General features: G+C 43.1%; 1 protein-coding gene across 1 annotated transcript in view; it reads right to left on the reverse strand.

Moving 5' to 3' along the window:
* Nucleotides 1-8,671, reverse strand: part of LOC132821931 (heparan-sulfate 6-O-sulfotransferase 1-like) — a 268,098-nt gene extending 259,427 nt beyond the window's left edge. Inside the window, exon 1 of the mRNA XM_060834911.1 lies at nucleotides 8,090-8,671. Within this exon, the coding sequence (XP_060690894.1) occupies nucleotides 8,090-8,613 (524 nt within the window). The 5' untranslated portion in view covers nucleotides 8,614-8,671. The remainder of the gene's footprint in view (nucleotides 1-8,089) is intronic.
* Nucleotides 8,672-15,162: the final 6,491 nt, after the last annotated feature.

The raw sequence follows: 15,162 nt of genomic DNA on the forward strand, positions 1-15,162 counted from the left end.
CCTTCTCCTTAAAATCCTTTACCGTTAGCAGATTCAACATCCTGCAAATGAATTCTAAGTGGATGTTCACGTGGTGTCAAGCCAGAGACAACCTGTTCTGGCAGACAAATTGGTCAGCAGGGCTGGATGGTCCCAAAGCTCCTCATCATATTATGAGAAAGTGAAGTGTGCCCAGTCCAATACATTTCTCCATCCTAAAAAGGGCAATTTATTAGTGAAGTGATTTGAAAGGACTTGGCACACAACACCACAGCATAGATGCCAGTATCGCTCCACTTAATGTGAGAGACATTCTGAAGATGTACTTAGACTGACGTGAGATCCAACCTTGTTCCAGTGGTTTCTAAAAACACAATTCACGCAAGCAAAAACTTAAAAAGTATTATCAGACTGGCAGCCTGAGCGAGCCACAAGATACAGCTCTTCCCAGCAATCCCTCTTGGTGAGTTCAGGCAGCTTTGTATTTGGCTCTCCGCCAGCACTCAAGACACAGGAATTACAACAGGAGAAAAAGACCACGGTCTATTTACTTCACCTTCTCCCATCCTGGTAGTCACATGATACAACGATAATGGAATGGTTGACTAATCGCAGCAATCAATCTTCAGCAATTAGTCTACAACAGATCCAGACATGAGGCAAGGAGAAACCCCAGTGATGGAGGAGCTCTGGGATCCATAAGCCCCAAAGTCCAGTGTTCCTTCCAGGCACTTAGCATACATTCATGTCTCAAAATCTGCATTTCTGGGAACTAGTGGCATCAATGCAACCTTCTGCAACGTACAAGCAGCTTTAATTCATCCCCTCAAATTGCTCTCTTCAATACCACCAGTGACAGACCCACAGCCACAACTGCTTCACTCTTCTGTTTCGACAGCTCAAATTGCCCTGCGCAGGCACAGCCTGTGATTAAAACTGCAAAGTCAATCACACTGCTGAATGTTTTTTACCCTCACAGTTCAAGTCAACAGATGATGAAAAGAAATCAACAATATTGCATTTCTTTGAAATGTTACCTGCAGCAGTGAAATTGTATCAGAATAAAACCAAACGAGAAAAGAAACTGGAAGTGCACAGAATATAACAAAACATTTATTGAAAATGACAAAAGGAAAGGCTGTTCAAAGGAAGCTACATTGTTGGGGCTCCAGTTACTTGTCAATCTTGTGTGCAAGGCTTGGGCAGCTGATGAACGGGTGTGCGTCACCATGGAAGCCAGCTAACACACAGTTTTTTTTTAACTAACAGGTTAAAATTCCAGGATCTGCTGATGTTAACTGTTCAATGCAGCGAGGAAGCAATGCAGTTAGTGGTCTGTTGAGCTGTGTCATGAAAATATACAGTAAAGCTGCAAGTGGGAATCAATGTCACATGACTGAGAAATGAAATCATTATTCCCAAGTGAACTGAAAACTACATTTGCACAACTGTGGGAATAAACTTGTGTACAGCATCACTCTCCTGGCTTATGATGTCAGCAAAACAAAGGTAATCTCTTTTGCAGGTGCTCCCACTCCAATCCCCACAGGAAAATATCACCATCCAAACAAGATGCATGTGTAATGATTCCAGAGCTCTATCAAAAAGAGCTCACTCAGCATAAAAATCCAGTTGCTGAATCCTAATCATTATTGTGTGTAAGATATATAAAAACCCATGGAACCACAGTAAGATTCCACCCAATGTTGTCATCAGCTTTTCTTCTTGAAATCATAAATGCTTTCCTGGATTATCCATTTGCTGCACTATCAAAAGGTGACATCATCTGTAAGATGACAAATCGAGGCTCCAATAGGTGGACATAAAAGATCCTTGAATGTATTCAAAGATAATCAGGGAGTTTACCACAGTACTCTGGCCAATATTTATTTCTCAGCTTGCACTGTTCATTAAACAAATTTGATCTGCTGTTTTGGGCGGAGCTTCCTACGCTTGGATTGGCTGCTGTGTTTCCCAAATTGAAACAGAAGCTATTTTTCAGAAGTATCTCACTGGCTGTAAAGCATTTTGAATGCTTTTGGATCCACGGTCATGAAAGACACTGAATAAATGCAAGTCTTTTCAAATCCTCTACTATTGTATGAAATTTCCATTACATTAGATCCATCAATAAAACTTAAAGCAATGACAGTTATAGGCTTCAATAAAATTGCCTTGGGTCTTAGAAGGACAGGGGCACAAAGACATGTGACAAAGGACACTATTTGAGTCCACTATGCATCAGGTAAAAACAAGGACTTCAATGGCCACTGATACTGCAATAAACAGTTGCCACACATGTCATCACTAAGCAATGCATAACACAACACAATTGATTTTAGCAACCCAAGAGGGGCTGTATTATTGTATCATTTGTGGGACAAGTCTTATTAAGCTATAAATGTGTTGCTGGTCAAAGCACAGCAGGCCAGGCAGCATCTCAGGAATAGAGAATTCGACGTTTCGAGCATAAGCCCTTCATCAGGAAACGTCGAATTCTCTATTCCTGAGATGCTGCCTGGCCTGCTGTGCTTTGACCAGCAACACATTTGCAGCTGTGATCTCCAGCATCTGCAGACCTCATTTTTTACTCTTATTAAGCTATGTCTTGTTAACAAAACTCTTCACTACTATTTCATCCCATTGTGCCAATGTTCAAACTGAAATGAACTTGGAGAGAAGTTAAAGATCAGCTCGCAGCTAAGTTCAGACATTTCAGCTTGAAGCTTTAGGAAGCGCCTGGGTAATAGTGACCATATATGTTAAAATCCGCAGCATTCTGAACACTGGTTTCAATCTGCAGAATTGACTAGAATTCTGAAATCATACAATCCAGTAGCTTTTGTTTTGTTTTCTTTAAATGGATCAATTAGTGGCCTCTCCCTCAACATATGAAGGGGCTGTTATGCACGACAATCAGGGGTCACCAGGCTGGAGGATTAACATTCCCAATTCTGTTCCATGGATTTCTAGAATTTTGTTTTAATCAATACCATGTGAACAGCATTCCACAAGTCCACCGATTTGTTGATGGAAGGTAAAATCGGTGGTCTTGCTCACAAAGTTTTTTTTACACACCGTTATTTTGTTTCAAGGCTGTACTTCAGATAATTATTAAAAATAAAACACTAAATATTCAAACTGAGAGGGGGAAGAAGAGAAACATTTTCTTTGACATTGTATCTTTAAATTGCCTCAGGATATGCCAGTTCATTTTTAATAACAGTCAATGAAGTGAAGTTTTTTTGCAAAGTAGCTATGCTTGCAATGTAGGAAATGCAGTCAATAATTTGACGAAGGCAAAGTCCCAGAAACAACACTGAAATAATAATGACCTGGAAAACCTGATTATTTAGTGATGCTAATAAAGGGTAAATGTTCACCAGGACGCTGGGAAGAATTCTTCCAATACTCTGGAAACAATATGCAGTGGGAGGAACTTAACTTTCACTTAATATTTAAGTTGAAACTGAACTCCTGAAATGTAACTGGCAAAGCAACACTTGACTCCAAATATTTAGTATTAACTCACCCCTTCCAAGTTTTACTATCCTGCAATCCACATCTTGTTTGAACCTCATTGATGATCCTATTCAGAGCACCAAGATTATAGTTATTTGTTCGGTTACGCCTTCTGCCTTTCTGTTATCCCAAAGATGTCCAGACAAGGTTACAATTTAACTAATTCATTGTGAACGGAGAGGAGTGGGGGAGGGGGCAAGAGGAGGGAGCTGGAAGAAAGTGGGTTATAGTATTTTTTCCAATAATCTGTGGCCAATTGCAGGCAGATTTCTTTTCAATACAAACAAGCTGGTGACCTCAATGCACTTGGACAGATTTCAGAGTGGGTCTGCCTATAAGCTGATTACTGGACTGCATTTAAATTATGTTATCACAAACTTACTGCATGTAATCTATTTTCCAACTGGCAGACTCAAAAGATAAATCTGTTTACTCAGGGACTCTGTTGCTTTTAAATAAAACAAGCATTTTAACCGGCTAAATCCGAAATTTAATGGACCAATATTTGCCAGCCATTAGCAAACTTGTACACAGCCGTGGATCTGTGCAATATTCAAGGTTACTGGCTTTCAATCTTTGAACTGTCATCTCCCAGTCAATAGCCATATTTAAAAATGTACTCTTAATTGTTTCTTTACATGTTCCAATATTCACTCCAGTCATATCCTTGAATATTCCAGTCATTCTACTGCAAAGCCCATGAGAGAAACTCCTGTTTCGTGATATGTTGAGGGCCAAACAACTTTAAAAAGCCAAAAGACTGTATCAAAATCAGAAACAAAAACAGAAATTGGAGAAGCATCACTGAACCCAAAACTTTAACGCTGGTTTTGTTCCACAGATGCTACCAGACCTGCTGAGTCTTCCCAGCAATTTCTGCTTTTGCTTGCAATTTTAACTAATCCTGCCAGCAGTGGGCATCTCATAAAATCAGGTAAAATGGTGGGGTTTGCACTTGGTTGACGTTTGATTATACTCTTCACTGAAATGGATGGTCAGCAAAATGATTTTTGGGTAAATCACATGGATGCCTGCTTGGCAAATAAGGATAGAATTCCCACTTTGAGCCCAACCAAAGATGCAATGAAACACAAATATTATTTAAAACTTCATAAACCTTTAGATTTTGTGGGCCTCATGAGATTTCCTTTCATTTAAGACACTCTTTACTGGGCTTGAAAATGCTGTTCACTGTAGTCTTCTCTCACATCTCATCTCCCCAGCGTAACATAAAAAAATGAAAGTCACACAAGCAATCATCATATTTTTGTTTTGACTCCCTGTTGCTTTGGATAAAGGCCAGCCACCAGCTTTCCTCACTCCTAACAGAACTTCTGTCAATCTGTTTGTACGTCTCTTCCATCGCCCTTCACAACTCCTCTGCTGAACTCCTATTTCTGCCATGTTCGGCTGACGCTCTCTGCTTTAGGATGAGCCTGGGCTGGAGGGAGCTCTATTTCTTATTAAGATGGAATTCTGACCATTCACTATTAAATATATCAATTGGGATTAATTATATAAATGAATTATAGTGAATGGATGGTTACTTGAGTATACATGAACAAGTACTTTTTGACACAGAAGTCGAATCAGATAATATATACCTGAGTGTTTCACTCTGGAATTAATTCTGTTCGACATAAATACTGACTCTGATGTCTTATTTTATCAACTGGCTAATGGGGTTCTTAGGGTCACTGTCAAACTCTCATTTAAATAAGAGTGGTTTGCAATTTTATTCACTCCAACAAGGACAACTTGCACTGAATGCCTTTAGCCTGGGAAAATTGCCCCAGTGTACTCCACAGTTGCATTATCACAAAATGCCGACATCAAGTCATTTACGGAGGCATTCAAGCAGCTGCTCAAAGGTGGGTCTTCCTCAAGGAGGAGAGTGAGGCAGAGGTGTATTTTGAAGGGAAGTCCAGCACTTAGGGCCCAGGCCTGAATAGCGGAGCGATGAGAACCCAGGACATACCCGAAGCCAGAATGAGATGAGCACAAAGGCCCTGGAGTGTTATAGGGTTGGAGAAGGTCAGGAGGCAAGCAGCCATGGAGGAAATTGAAAACATAGGATGAGAATTTTAAAAGTGAGGCATTGGAATGAAGATTTTTCGCATTATTTCCATCTGGCTCCGACCCACCACATTCTCTTTCATATGAAGTGAGAAAAAAAAGGTTACAATTATAAAACATTTGTCAATTAAATTTGGGAAATAATTCGATCAGGAAAGAGATAGCTCCCCTAATGGCTTCACTGGCACGCGCACTGCCCTGTGTATGGAGTGAAGCTACAGGGGATTAGAAAAATCCCTGTTGCAGTCCTAAATTAGCGGATCTCAACTGAGGTGGCAGCAAGGAGACGACAGCACCTTCAGAAGAAACTGCTGCAAAAGATGTGAAACTGCTAGGGTTGCAGCTGGCTCAGGAAAGGAGGAGGGTGGCTGTAGCTTCTTCCACCTGGAAAGCGGCTGTTTCTAACCGTTCCTATGTGAGAGAATATCACAGATTTTTTTTATATAGACTAACAGGAAATACACAAACTGCAACAAACATTATCACCGATTTCTAATGAGGCAGAAGGAATGACAGACATTCCCCACTGGCAGAATTTAATGAAATCAAATCTATCGCACTACAGAAATTGTGAAGCACGTTTTCACCAAGTACATGAAGAAAGTAAATTACAACAATCTGCTGAATTGCAGGAATACATAAAGCTCATTGTCACAAAGGTGGTGTAACATAGACACAGGCAAAGTAAAGCCATCATACGCCTTTCCTCTGCTTTGACTACCTTAGACCAAGACAAAAAGGGAGGAGTTGGCTGTGGAGAGGTGGAGAGAATAGATAATTCAGGGACAGGCCAGTGGGGGTTATTATGCCTGCCTGATGTTGTAGAAACAGAGCTCCTCTGTTAACTTGGGGGCTCCTGGTGCTCAGGAACCCACTCATCTACATTGCACAACAGACTTGTGCATTTGAGCAGACTTGCTGGCTACTGACCTTCTTCCAAATCCCTGGAATTCTCTTTAAAATGCTTACAATGCTCAAAGCCCCCGTGTCAGCCTCGAAAGGAGTTTGGTGGGGGCAAGGGCGGCTTCAGCACTTACAGGTAAAATAATGTGAATACACTTTGCCCCCCAGCGATTAACACTTGCAGGTAAATGTGCTGCATTGTTATTCAACTGGGATGGGGAGGGACCAGCCTCCAGAGGTGGGTCTCCAGGACGACAGAGGCAGTAGCTCTATTATTGGCAGTGTTGCTGCTGTGGAGACAGCTGCAGTCAGCTCAGGAACAAAAACAAGAAGGGTGCACTGAAGAGGTTTCCCCAATGTAAGGTCTGAGCACCAACCAGTCCGTTGGTTACCTGCTTTGTTTGGTATCTCTAATCCTGTGCATCAGGATTAAGCAGCAACAGCGTCCTGAATGAGGCATCCCATGTTATTGCTGTGAGTGTTGAGTGACCTGGTGATAGGCACAGCTACTGGTGCAACATCATGTACCCTCAGTCAGTAGACTGCCCCGGCAAGACAGCAGACACAGAGACAACGCTGCAATCCCGTTACATTTCAATATCGAGTAGGCACACAGCAAAGGAAAGGAAAAATCCACATTATTGTATTACAGAATGGTATTTGTTTTTAAAATAGTCTGTTAAAATGGAAACGCCAGTCCCCTTTGGCAGTGTCAGCAGCACAGGGACATGTTTTGTACAAATCCTTCCATTGGATTTGGGGGTGTATGAAGGAGCTCTGGTTCAGGCTCCCAGATGTGACCAATATCTAACAGACTCTGAACTGGCTGTCTGGGTATGTCACAGCCAATAGATCAACCAATTCCATCAGATTTCACCAGCTGAGGGAGGCCAGTTCCACACCAATGTATTTAAAAACCAAAGAAAAGTTTGCCTCAAATTTAAAGGCCTTGGATTGCAATCATAACTTTTCACTCACACTTGGGGGGGGGGGTTCAGTGTTGGGGACCCACTCAGAGCTAAAGGTCAGACATTCTGGAGCAAGCAAATCAGAGAGGAATTAATAAACAAACAAAACTCCAGGTGCAGCTTATGTTAGTGTGTGTGAGAGAGTATGTATCTGTCTGTGTTAGAGAGAGAGAGAGTGTGTGTGTGTGAGAGGAAGTATGTGTCTGAGTGCGTCTGTGAGTGTTTGTGTGAATGTGTGTGTCTGGGTGTGAATCTGTGTGTGTGTGTCTGTGTGAGAGCATGTCTGTGTGAGAGGGTATATGTGAGAGTGTGTGTCTGTGAGAGTGTGTGTGTCTGTGAGTCTGTGTGAGAGTGTGTGTCTGTGTGAGAGAGTGTGTGTGTCTGAGAGTGAGAGTGTCTGTGAGTGTGTGTCTGTGAGTGTGTGTGTCTGTGAGAGTGTGTCTGTTTGAGAGTGTGTCTGTGAGTGTGTGTGTCTGTGTGAGAGTGTGTGTGTCTGTTTGAGAGTGTGTGTGTCTGTTTGAGAGTGTCTGTGAGTGTGTGTGTCTGTGTGAGAGTGTGTGTGTCTGTGTGAGTGTGTGTCTGTGTGAGTGTGTGTGTGTGTGAGAGAGTGTGTGTGTATATAAAGTCAGAGGCTTGCCTACCTGGGAGTTCTGCTCTTGCTTTCCCTCTTGTTCAGCACTCCGGGCACACAGTTGGTGAGCTCGGTCCAGTCGGCGTGTAAGCCGCAGCTCCAGCCGGTGGAGAACCTCGAGAAGAGCCAGGTCTCCCTGCGGTTCGGTCGGTAACAAGTGCACTTCTTCTGGCCGGCGCGGCACTCGCAGGGCACCTCCAGCTTGACGTTCTGCACCAGGTGCCGGCCGAAGGTGGTGCCGCCGGTTTTCTGGATGTGCAGGAAGACGATCACGTCGTCGCCCTTGATGTCAAAATCCACCGTGCGGTCCAGGTCCAGCGCCGGGAAGTAGTACTTCCTCAGGTAATGGGGGTCGGGCGTCGGGAAGATATCCACCGCCTCCTGGTCGTGTTGGAAACCCCGGGGCGCCGAGATCCTGCAGTTAGTTCCCGGGCACACGTACTGGAAGATGATGATCATGAAAATTGCGGAGCCAGCAATAATCAGAATGAATTTGTTGGTCCTTTCAACCATGTTCCTGACAGTGGGCTTCATGGGTTACCATCTCACTGAGGAGATGCAGGGGGGAGGCTGGCTTCTCTCTCTCTCTTCCCCCTCCACCCCCCCACCCACCCCCCCCAAAAATAAAAATACACACACACACACAACTTGCTAGCAAATGCTTACACCGCACCTCCAGAGTCCGGCTTTTATTTTCTTTCTCTTCCTCTTGGGCGGAGGGGAATACAGGAGAAAGATTATCAAACTGCACTCTCCCGGCGTGGCCAGGGCTGTGATGCGTTGGTTACAACGTCGTTGAAAGTAACCAGAGTGAAACTGACCTGAGAGGAGGAGGAGGAGGGGAGGGAGCAGAGAGAGAGAGAGAGAGTGTGTGTGTGTGGGGCGGCTCAGTCAGAGCCAGCCCTCAAGATCACGCAGCATCTCTGCCTCCCTCCATGGAGCTCTCTCTCTCTCTCCCCCTCTCTGTGTGTCTATCTGTCTCTGTGTATGTCTGCAATGGGAGCCCAGCATGCACAGCGACCACACATTCACATCTCCAGCTTCAACCTGATAGGAGAGAGAAAGAGAGAAAGGAACAGGAGAGAGCCAAGAGGGGGAGGAAGCGGTAGCAGGGACCAACACTTAGGTTGCCGACAACGGCCGCTCCGAGCTTGCGGGAAATCTGCAACACACATTCACCTCCACACAGACAGTTCATTCAGACAAAACTCCTGCTAGACCTCCCTCTCTCTGGAACAGTGTGTCTTTCTCTCACACACACAGGGAGACAGTGAATTAAGTGGAAACCGAGAGAACTGCGGATGCTGTAACTCAGAAATCGCCGGAAAAGCTCAGCAGGTCTGGCAGCATCTGTGGAGAGGGGTCAGAGTGAACGCTTCGGCTAGAGTGACCCTTCCTCACAGAAAATTGCTTTGCTCCTGGTTCTGTAAGTTGCTCCCATCTTGCACCCAGACTTCACACACACACACACACAAACGTGGTTGTACGTATGTGTTACACAGACAGTGCAGGGCAGACATCATTCCCCCAGACAAAAGCCTCGCAAATAGATGAGAACCGAAATATATATTCCTGTATACTGAGACTCAGCTAGTAGGGCAAGATTTTGACGCACCCTTTGGAAAGTTAAACGATTCAAGTCGAGACGATTTTTCATGCATTTTGTACACCAAACGCCGTGTGCCAACCACCATAAACTGCAAGGACGGAAATTTTGCAACTTTGGAAATCGCTGGGTTAAACATAAAATATTCTATGTGTGAGGCAGCACAGTAGTCATCTATCTTACTGTCATGTATATGTGGCACACTTTGCATTTTAGTGTTATCAGTGCGGTTTGTCGCCAGAGATCTAAGGGGACATGAAGTTTCAAGGAGGCCACGCAGAAGAAGGGTCACCCAGACTTGAAACGTTGGCTTACTCTCTCTCTCCATGGATGCTGCCTGATCTGCTGTGATTTACAGCGTTTTTTTTCTTTGTTTTCAGTCACAGATTCCAGCATTTGCTCCTAAGTTTCAGGGAGGGGTTGAAGGAGGAGACCAATGGGACTTTAGGACAGGAAACTCTGACCTGGAGGCCAAGGCTGCCAATGCAATGAGACCACCAGTTGAGGATCTGCAGAAGGCCAATTATATGGGGATGGAAGGAAAATCGTGCAGATCGAGTTATAGAGTCTGTACAGCCCAGAAACAGACCCTTCGGCGCAACTCATCCATACCGACCAGATATCCTAAAACTAATCTAGTCCCATTTGCCAGCACTTAGCCCATACCCCTCTAAACCTGCTGGAAATCTGAAATAAACACAGAGAACACTGGAAAAACTCAGCAGGCCTTGCAGCATCTGTGGAAAACAGAATTAATGTTGCAAGTTTGGAATGACATCTTATCAACTTCAATGACATGTGGGAACGGAATGAATCCACCAGAATGTATTTTCCAGATATTTTCTATTAAACTGGCCTGGGTTCCTAACTGGTCTTACTTCTCTTCCAGGACTAAAACAAAATGCTGCGTTATCAGTGTTCTTTGTTTGTGACAGGTGGCATGTAAATGCACACATTTTTAAAATCAATGTGAAAAGTAACATACAAGAAAAGGTCAAATACTGTATCTCCAGTCTGTTCCATATAGTACTGCCGGAGAAATTTTCCCAATAGTTTAGAGATCACAAAACACAGCTCGAAGTGAAATTGACAAACAGTTTATTTCAAGTGATATGGCTGGAAGAGAAACTGACTAGGCTGACACAGAACTGACAGTCTGCACAGGTAGATCAGAATTTCTCTTCCCAGAGCTGAGGATAAAGCCAGTTTTATAATAACGCTGCACAGTGACACTGATTAAGAAATAGGAAAGTACAATGTATCTGGAAATTGAGTAATCTAGTTGCAAGGATGCTAATTGGAAAACAAATATCAGACGAATGTCCTGTTCCTTCACACAATGCAACACCCTGACAGTAATAACGGTTCCATTCCTCTTCACAGATAGGTGTTAATGTCCCCTCTGAAGTGGTGAGATGCTCCCATTGTCCTGTTCCTGGAGCATGTCCTTGCTGATGCCTCTCTGTCTGACCTGCTCTTTGTGTGGCTTTGGTATTGCTGGGTTGTGAAACTGCCCTTTGGGCTTTGAGATATTTGTGGTGCTCTGTCATTGTTAGTGGGAGCTTGAAGTGTATTGCTTTGTCTGCGTGGGCTGTCTGATTTGCCTTGTGAATTGCTTGGGAATTGTGGGTGTTTTTGGTACAGTTTGGCCAATTATGTGAGCCTATCATGGGTTAGCAATTTTTTCCCCACAAATACCCACACAGAGGGCTCTTCTGACAGTGCTTCATACTCTAGGCGAGAAGGTCTAGGTTCAAACCTCACATTTTCTACAGCTGTCTGAACAGGCCAATTTTAAAAATATCGATTTAACACTTACTTCTGACCCGACGTGAAAGCTGTAAGCTCCATGGTTATTGTGATATAAACATGGGGTGCAGATAAGTTCACAATCTTTCAGAGTGAAATCATCATTACCTCTTGTGCAGTAATCGACATCACACAGGTACTTTCCCATTGTGCTCAAAAATCACCTTCCTAAGGCCAACTCATGATGGGTAATAATGCTGGTCAAGTTGCAATGCTCACATTTCATGAAAATAAAATCTCCAGCATGTTATAATTTCTCTCAGGCACCTAATGGAGATTCAAAAGCAGAGGTTGCTGAGTTCTGAGGAAGGGTCACTGGACCCAAAACATTAACTCTGATTTCTCTCCACAGATGCCCCCAAGACCTGCTGAGCTTTTGCAGCAATTTCTGTTTTTGATTCTGATTTTCAACACTTAACCATTCTTCTGGTTTTTACCTCATGGATATCCATATTTGTAAATGAAACCAAAGCAGAAACACAGAATATATCTGATGTAATCACTATTTCTTTTTATAGATTGCCCCTATTAAATTGGATTTTCTGACCATGACCATGACCTCTTGAACACACAGTTTTCCGACTGCATTGTGGATGGCCTGGAGTCTTATTGCCCATCATCTGCCAATCTCACTCTCCTGTCAGGCACTGCTAGATTCATTAGGATGTTTCTGTGGCATTGCCCCTTGCTGCTATACTTTAATGTTTGTTTGGTAGAATCTACCAATGGTATTGACTTAATGTGTGGAGATTTGGAGGACCAATTTACTATTCTGTCATAGGATGTTTGGCAGGAGAATCTCTACATTTATTCCACAATATGCAATGCATTAAGAAATCTCCAGTTCATGGCACCTTGGCCTTTCATTTTAATTTTCTTTGCTTTTCATTTTATCATGTTTAAGATCAATCATTTTGCTTCCTTTGACAGTCATCTTGAAAACACCAAGTAAGGAGATTTTGCAAACGATTTCACTTGTATGTAAATGTTGGTTTTGCACTTCAGCGTTAGTCCTTATGTGTGTGTTTCAATGAAAAATTAAATATGTAGTGTAGATTTGCTTTAGTGTTTTTTTTTGTTTCATTTTCATTTTCTCCCTACATCTTGTCCTGAATGCATTGAGTCCTTGCTAAGGTACAGCTCTGTGAGTGTCACTAGTGCTTCAGCACTCTGTCCAAGTGATCAATTCTCAAGTGTAAATCGAGACAATGTCATCTGTTCTACCACAGACAGCATTGCAATGTTTCTCACTAGGGATCAGAAGCATGGAGCTGTCTGACTGAAATGAATTAAGTTAGTATAAACCAGGGATCAAACCTAGGACCTCCTTGGCCTGTATAGCCTCGCAATGTCCTGAATTACAACAGTGACTTGCACTTCAACAGGCAATTAATTGGTCCTAAAGCACTTTGGAACATCCTGAGGTCATGAAAGGCATCAAATAAATGCAAGCCTTTCCTTTTTTTTCAAACCAGCAGAGCTCTTTAGGGAATATCTTTATTTTATTTTACTGTGTGTGAGAGAGAAAAATTTGGAGGCAGTGTGATTTGAAACTCCAACCAGTTTCTGGATAATTAGATGTTACGTTAGTGGCACTACATTTATCCTTTCACACACGAGAATGACATACATGAATCAACAGTGGAAGCTGTGAGCCCAGTGTTAATCACCAAACAGCCCAGATACAGAGAATATCCATAACTGGCACTGATTACATGAGCACACAAACAAAGGCAGTGTAACATACGGCCAGCTATTTGGTCACCTGGATGTTTACCTTACCTTTCCACCTCTATCTCCCTCACACACAAACTGTACAATGTTCATGTCGTCAGGACAGTTCACCTTCTCCCAAGCCATTGCTGCAATTACCCACTAGGGGGTGCATGTAAACAGTGCTGGCTTGCTTTGCTCCTGGTTTTTAAGTTGTTCCCTCTTTCACCCAGACAGCCACCACCCACCCACCCAAAGTTTGGCAACGTATCAGAGTTAACCTTAGAGACAATGGACGAGAAGGAATGTAGGTCCCAATTCGTCACGGTACACCACAGGACAATTTAAGGCTGCTTCTTTACTCTGTCTTCATAAGTGGTTGTATTCTCTCATAACTCAGAATTCGTTTTGTTTAATGGAAGAAAGCAGAGTATTTGGACGAGACAACACTTCTGCTGATTCTGAGAAGGGCCCAAAATCTTGTTTGACCATTAAAATGAGGGTTTACAATCTCTCTTCTTGTTTCTATGAAGGAGCAACAATGCTGTTAACATATAGCAAGCCTCTTAAATAGTAACTAAGGGCCCTGATCATTGCAGATTGAATAATCAAGAAGAGAGGGAACTGAGCATAAACGTAATTAGCCTGGTGTGGGTGCAAGCCAGGTATTTTAATGGTGGGCCAGTGATTTCCTGGGCCAAAGTTTCTCAGTGTATTCCGTGGTCAACGGTCATTACTTGTGTTTTTATTTTATTTGATCGTGGGATATGGGAGTTGCTGGGCCAACATTTATTGCTCATCCCTAATTACCCAGAGGGCAGAGAAGAGTCAACCACATTGCTGTGGGTCTGGAGTCACATGTAGACCAGGTAAGGATGGCAGATTTCCTTCTTGAATGGACATTAGTGCCGTTATTAAACCTGACGTGTTTCTACATCGACAGTGGTTACGTGGTTGCCATGAGAATCACTGAATTGCTGTTGCGCAGAAGGGGGGGCCACTTGCAGTCAAGTGTAAAGAAGTATCTGTTATCGACAGCTCCAATTCTTCAACTTTCCGTTTATCTTGCAAGCATCATTCGATGAAGAAGTCTATTGATCCCTTTAGGAGACAGGTTTATTGCCTGGTGTGGGTCTGGGTCATAATAACTAGCTACATCCCAGATCCAGGGTTTCCATCTTCTGTGAGCTTACAGGAGTCTCCATGAATTGAAGGATAATCGCCTGGATGTTGTTGTGAGCAAGCCAGGAGAAATATCATGGAGCAAAAAAAATGTCGCGTTTCATTTCGAAGCACTGGTTTGAAAAAAGAAGTCGTAGAGTTAGGGAGAAAAGGGCTGATTGAATGGCCAAGGTGATTTAACGTCACATGATGAAACATCCCAGAATATTTCCTTCCCTTTTCCACGTCAGTGGCCAGTCCCAGGTCACGATGCCATTTGCCATTATGTCACTGTGATCAAAGAAGGTCATCACTGTCGAAAGGAAAAAGGGATAACTTTTATATTGCATATTTTATGACTTTCGGACATCCCAAAACATTTTTACAGTCAATTAAGTACTTTGCTGAAGGGTAACCTGTTGCAATGTTAACAAACAGCGGCCTGCAGGCTCCAACAACAACCATGTGATAAAAGGATATTTGATTTTAGGGGCTGAAGGTAAACTATTGGCCAGCAAGCAGAATGTCCCTGCTCTAATCTTGAAATATAATATCTTTCACTTACTCCCAACAGGGTAGACTGGGTCTTTATCATCTTATCCAAAGACAGCCCCTGAAGCAGTGTCGTACTTCCTTGGTATTTCACTAGATTGCCAACTAAGGCTCTGGGGTAAAAAATAGAATCTAGAATCTTCAGAGTCAGGAATGACACTGTCACCAATGAGAAACATGCAAAAACTCTCCATTTCCCCCAACCCATCCCTGGGCAATAATAAAAAAAGACTGATTGCAGT

Source organism: Hemiscyllium ocellatum, chromosome 13 (genome assembly GCF_020745735.1).
Source record: "Hemiscyllium ocellatum isolate sHemOce1 chromosome 13, sHemOce1.pat.X.cur, whole genome shotgun sequence".
Taxonomy (NCBI): domain Eukaryota; kingdom Metazoa; phylum Chordata; class Chondrichthyes; order Orectolobiformes; family Hemiscylliidae; genus Hemiscyllium; species Hemiscyllium ocellatum.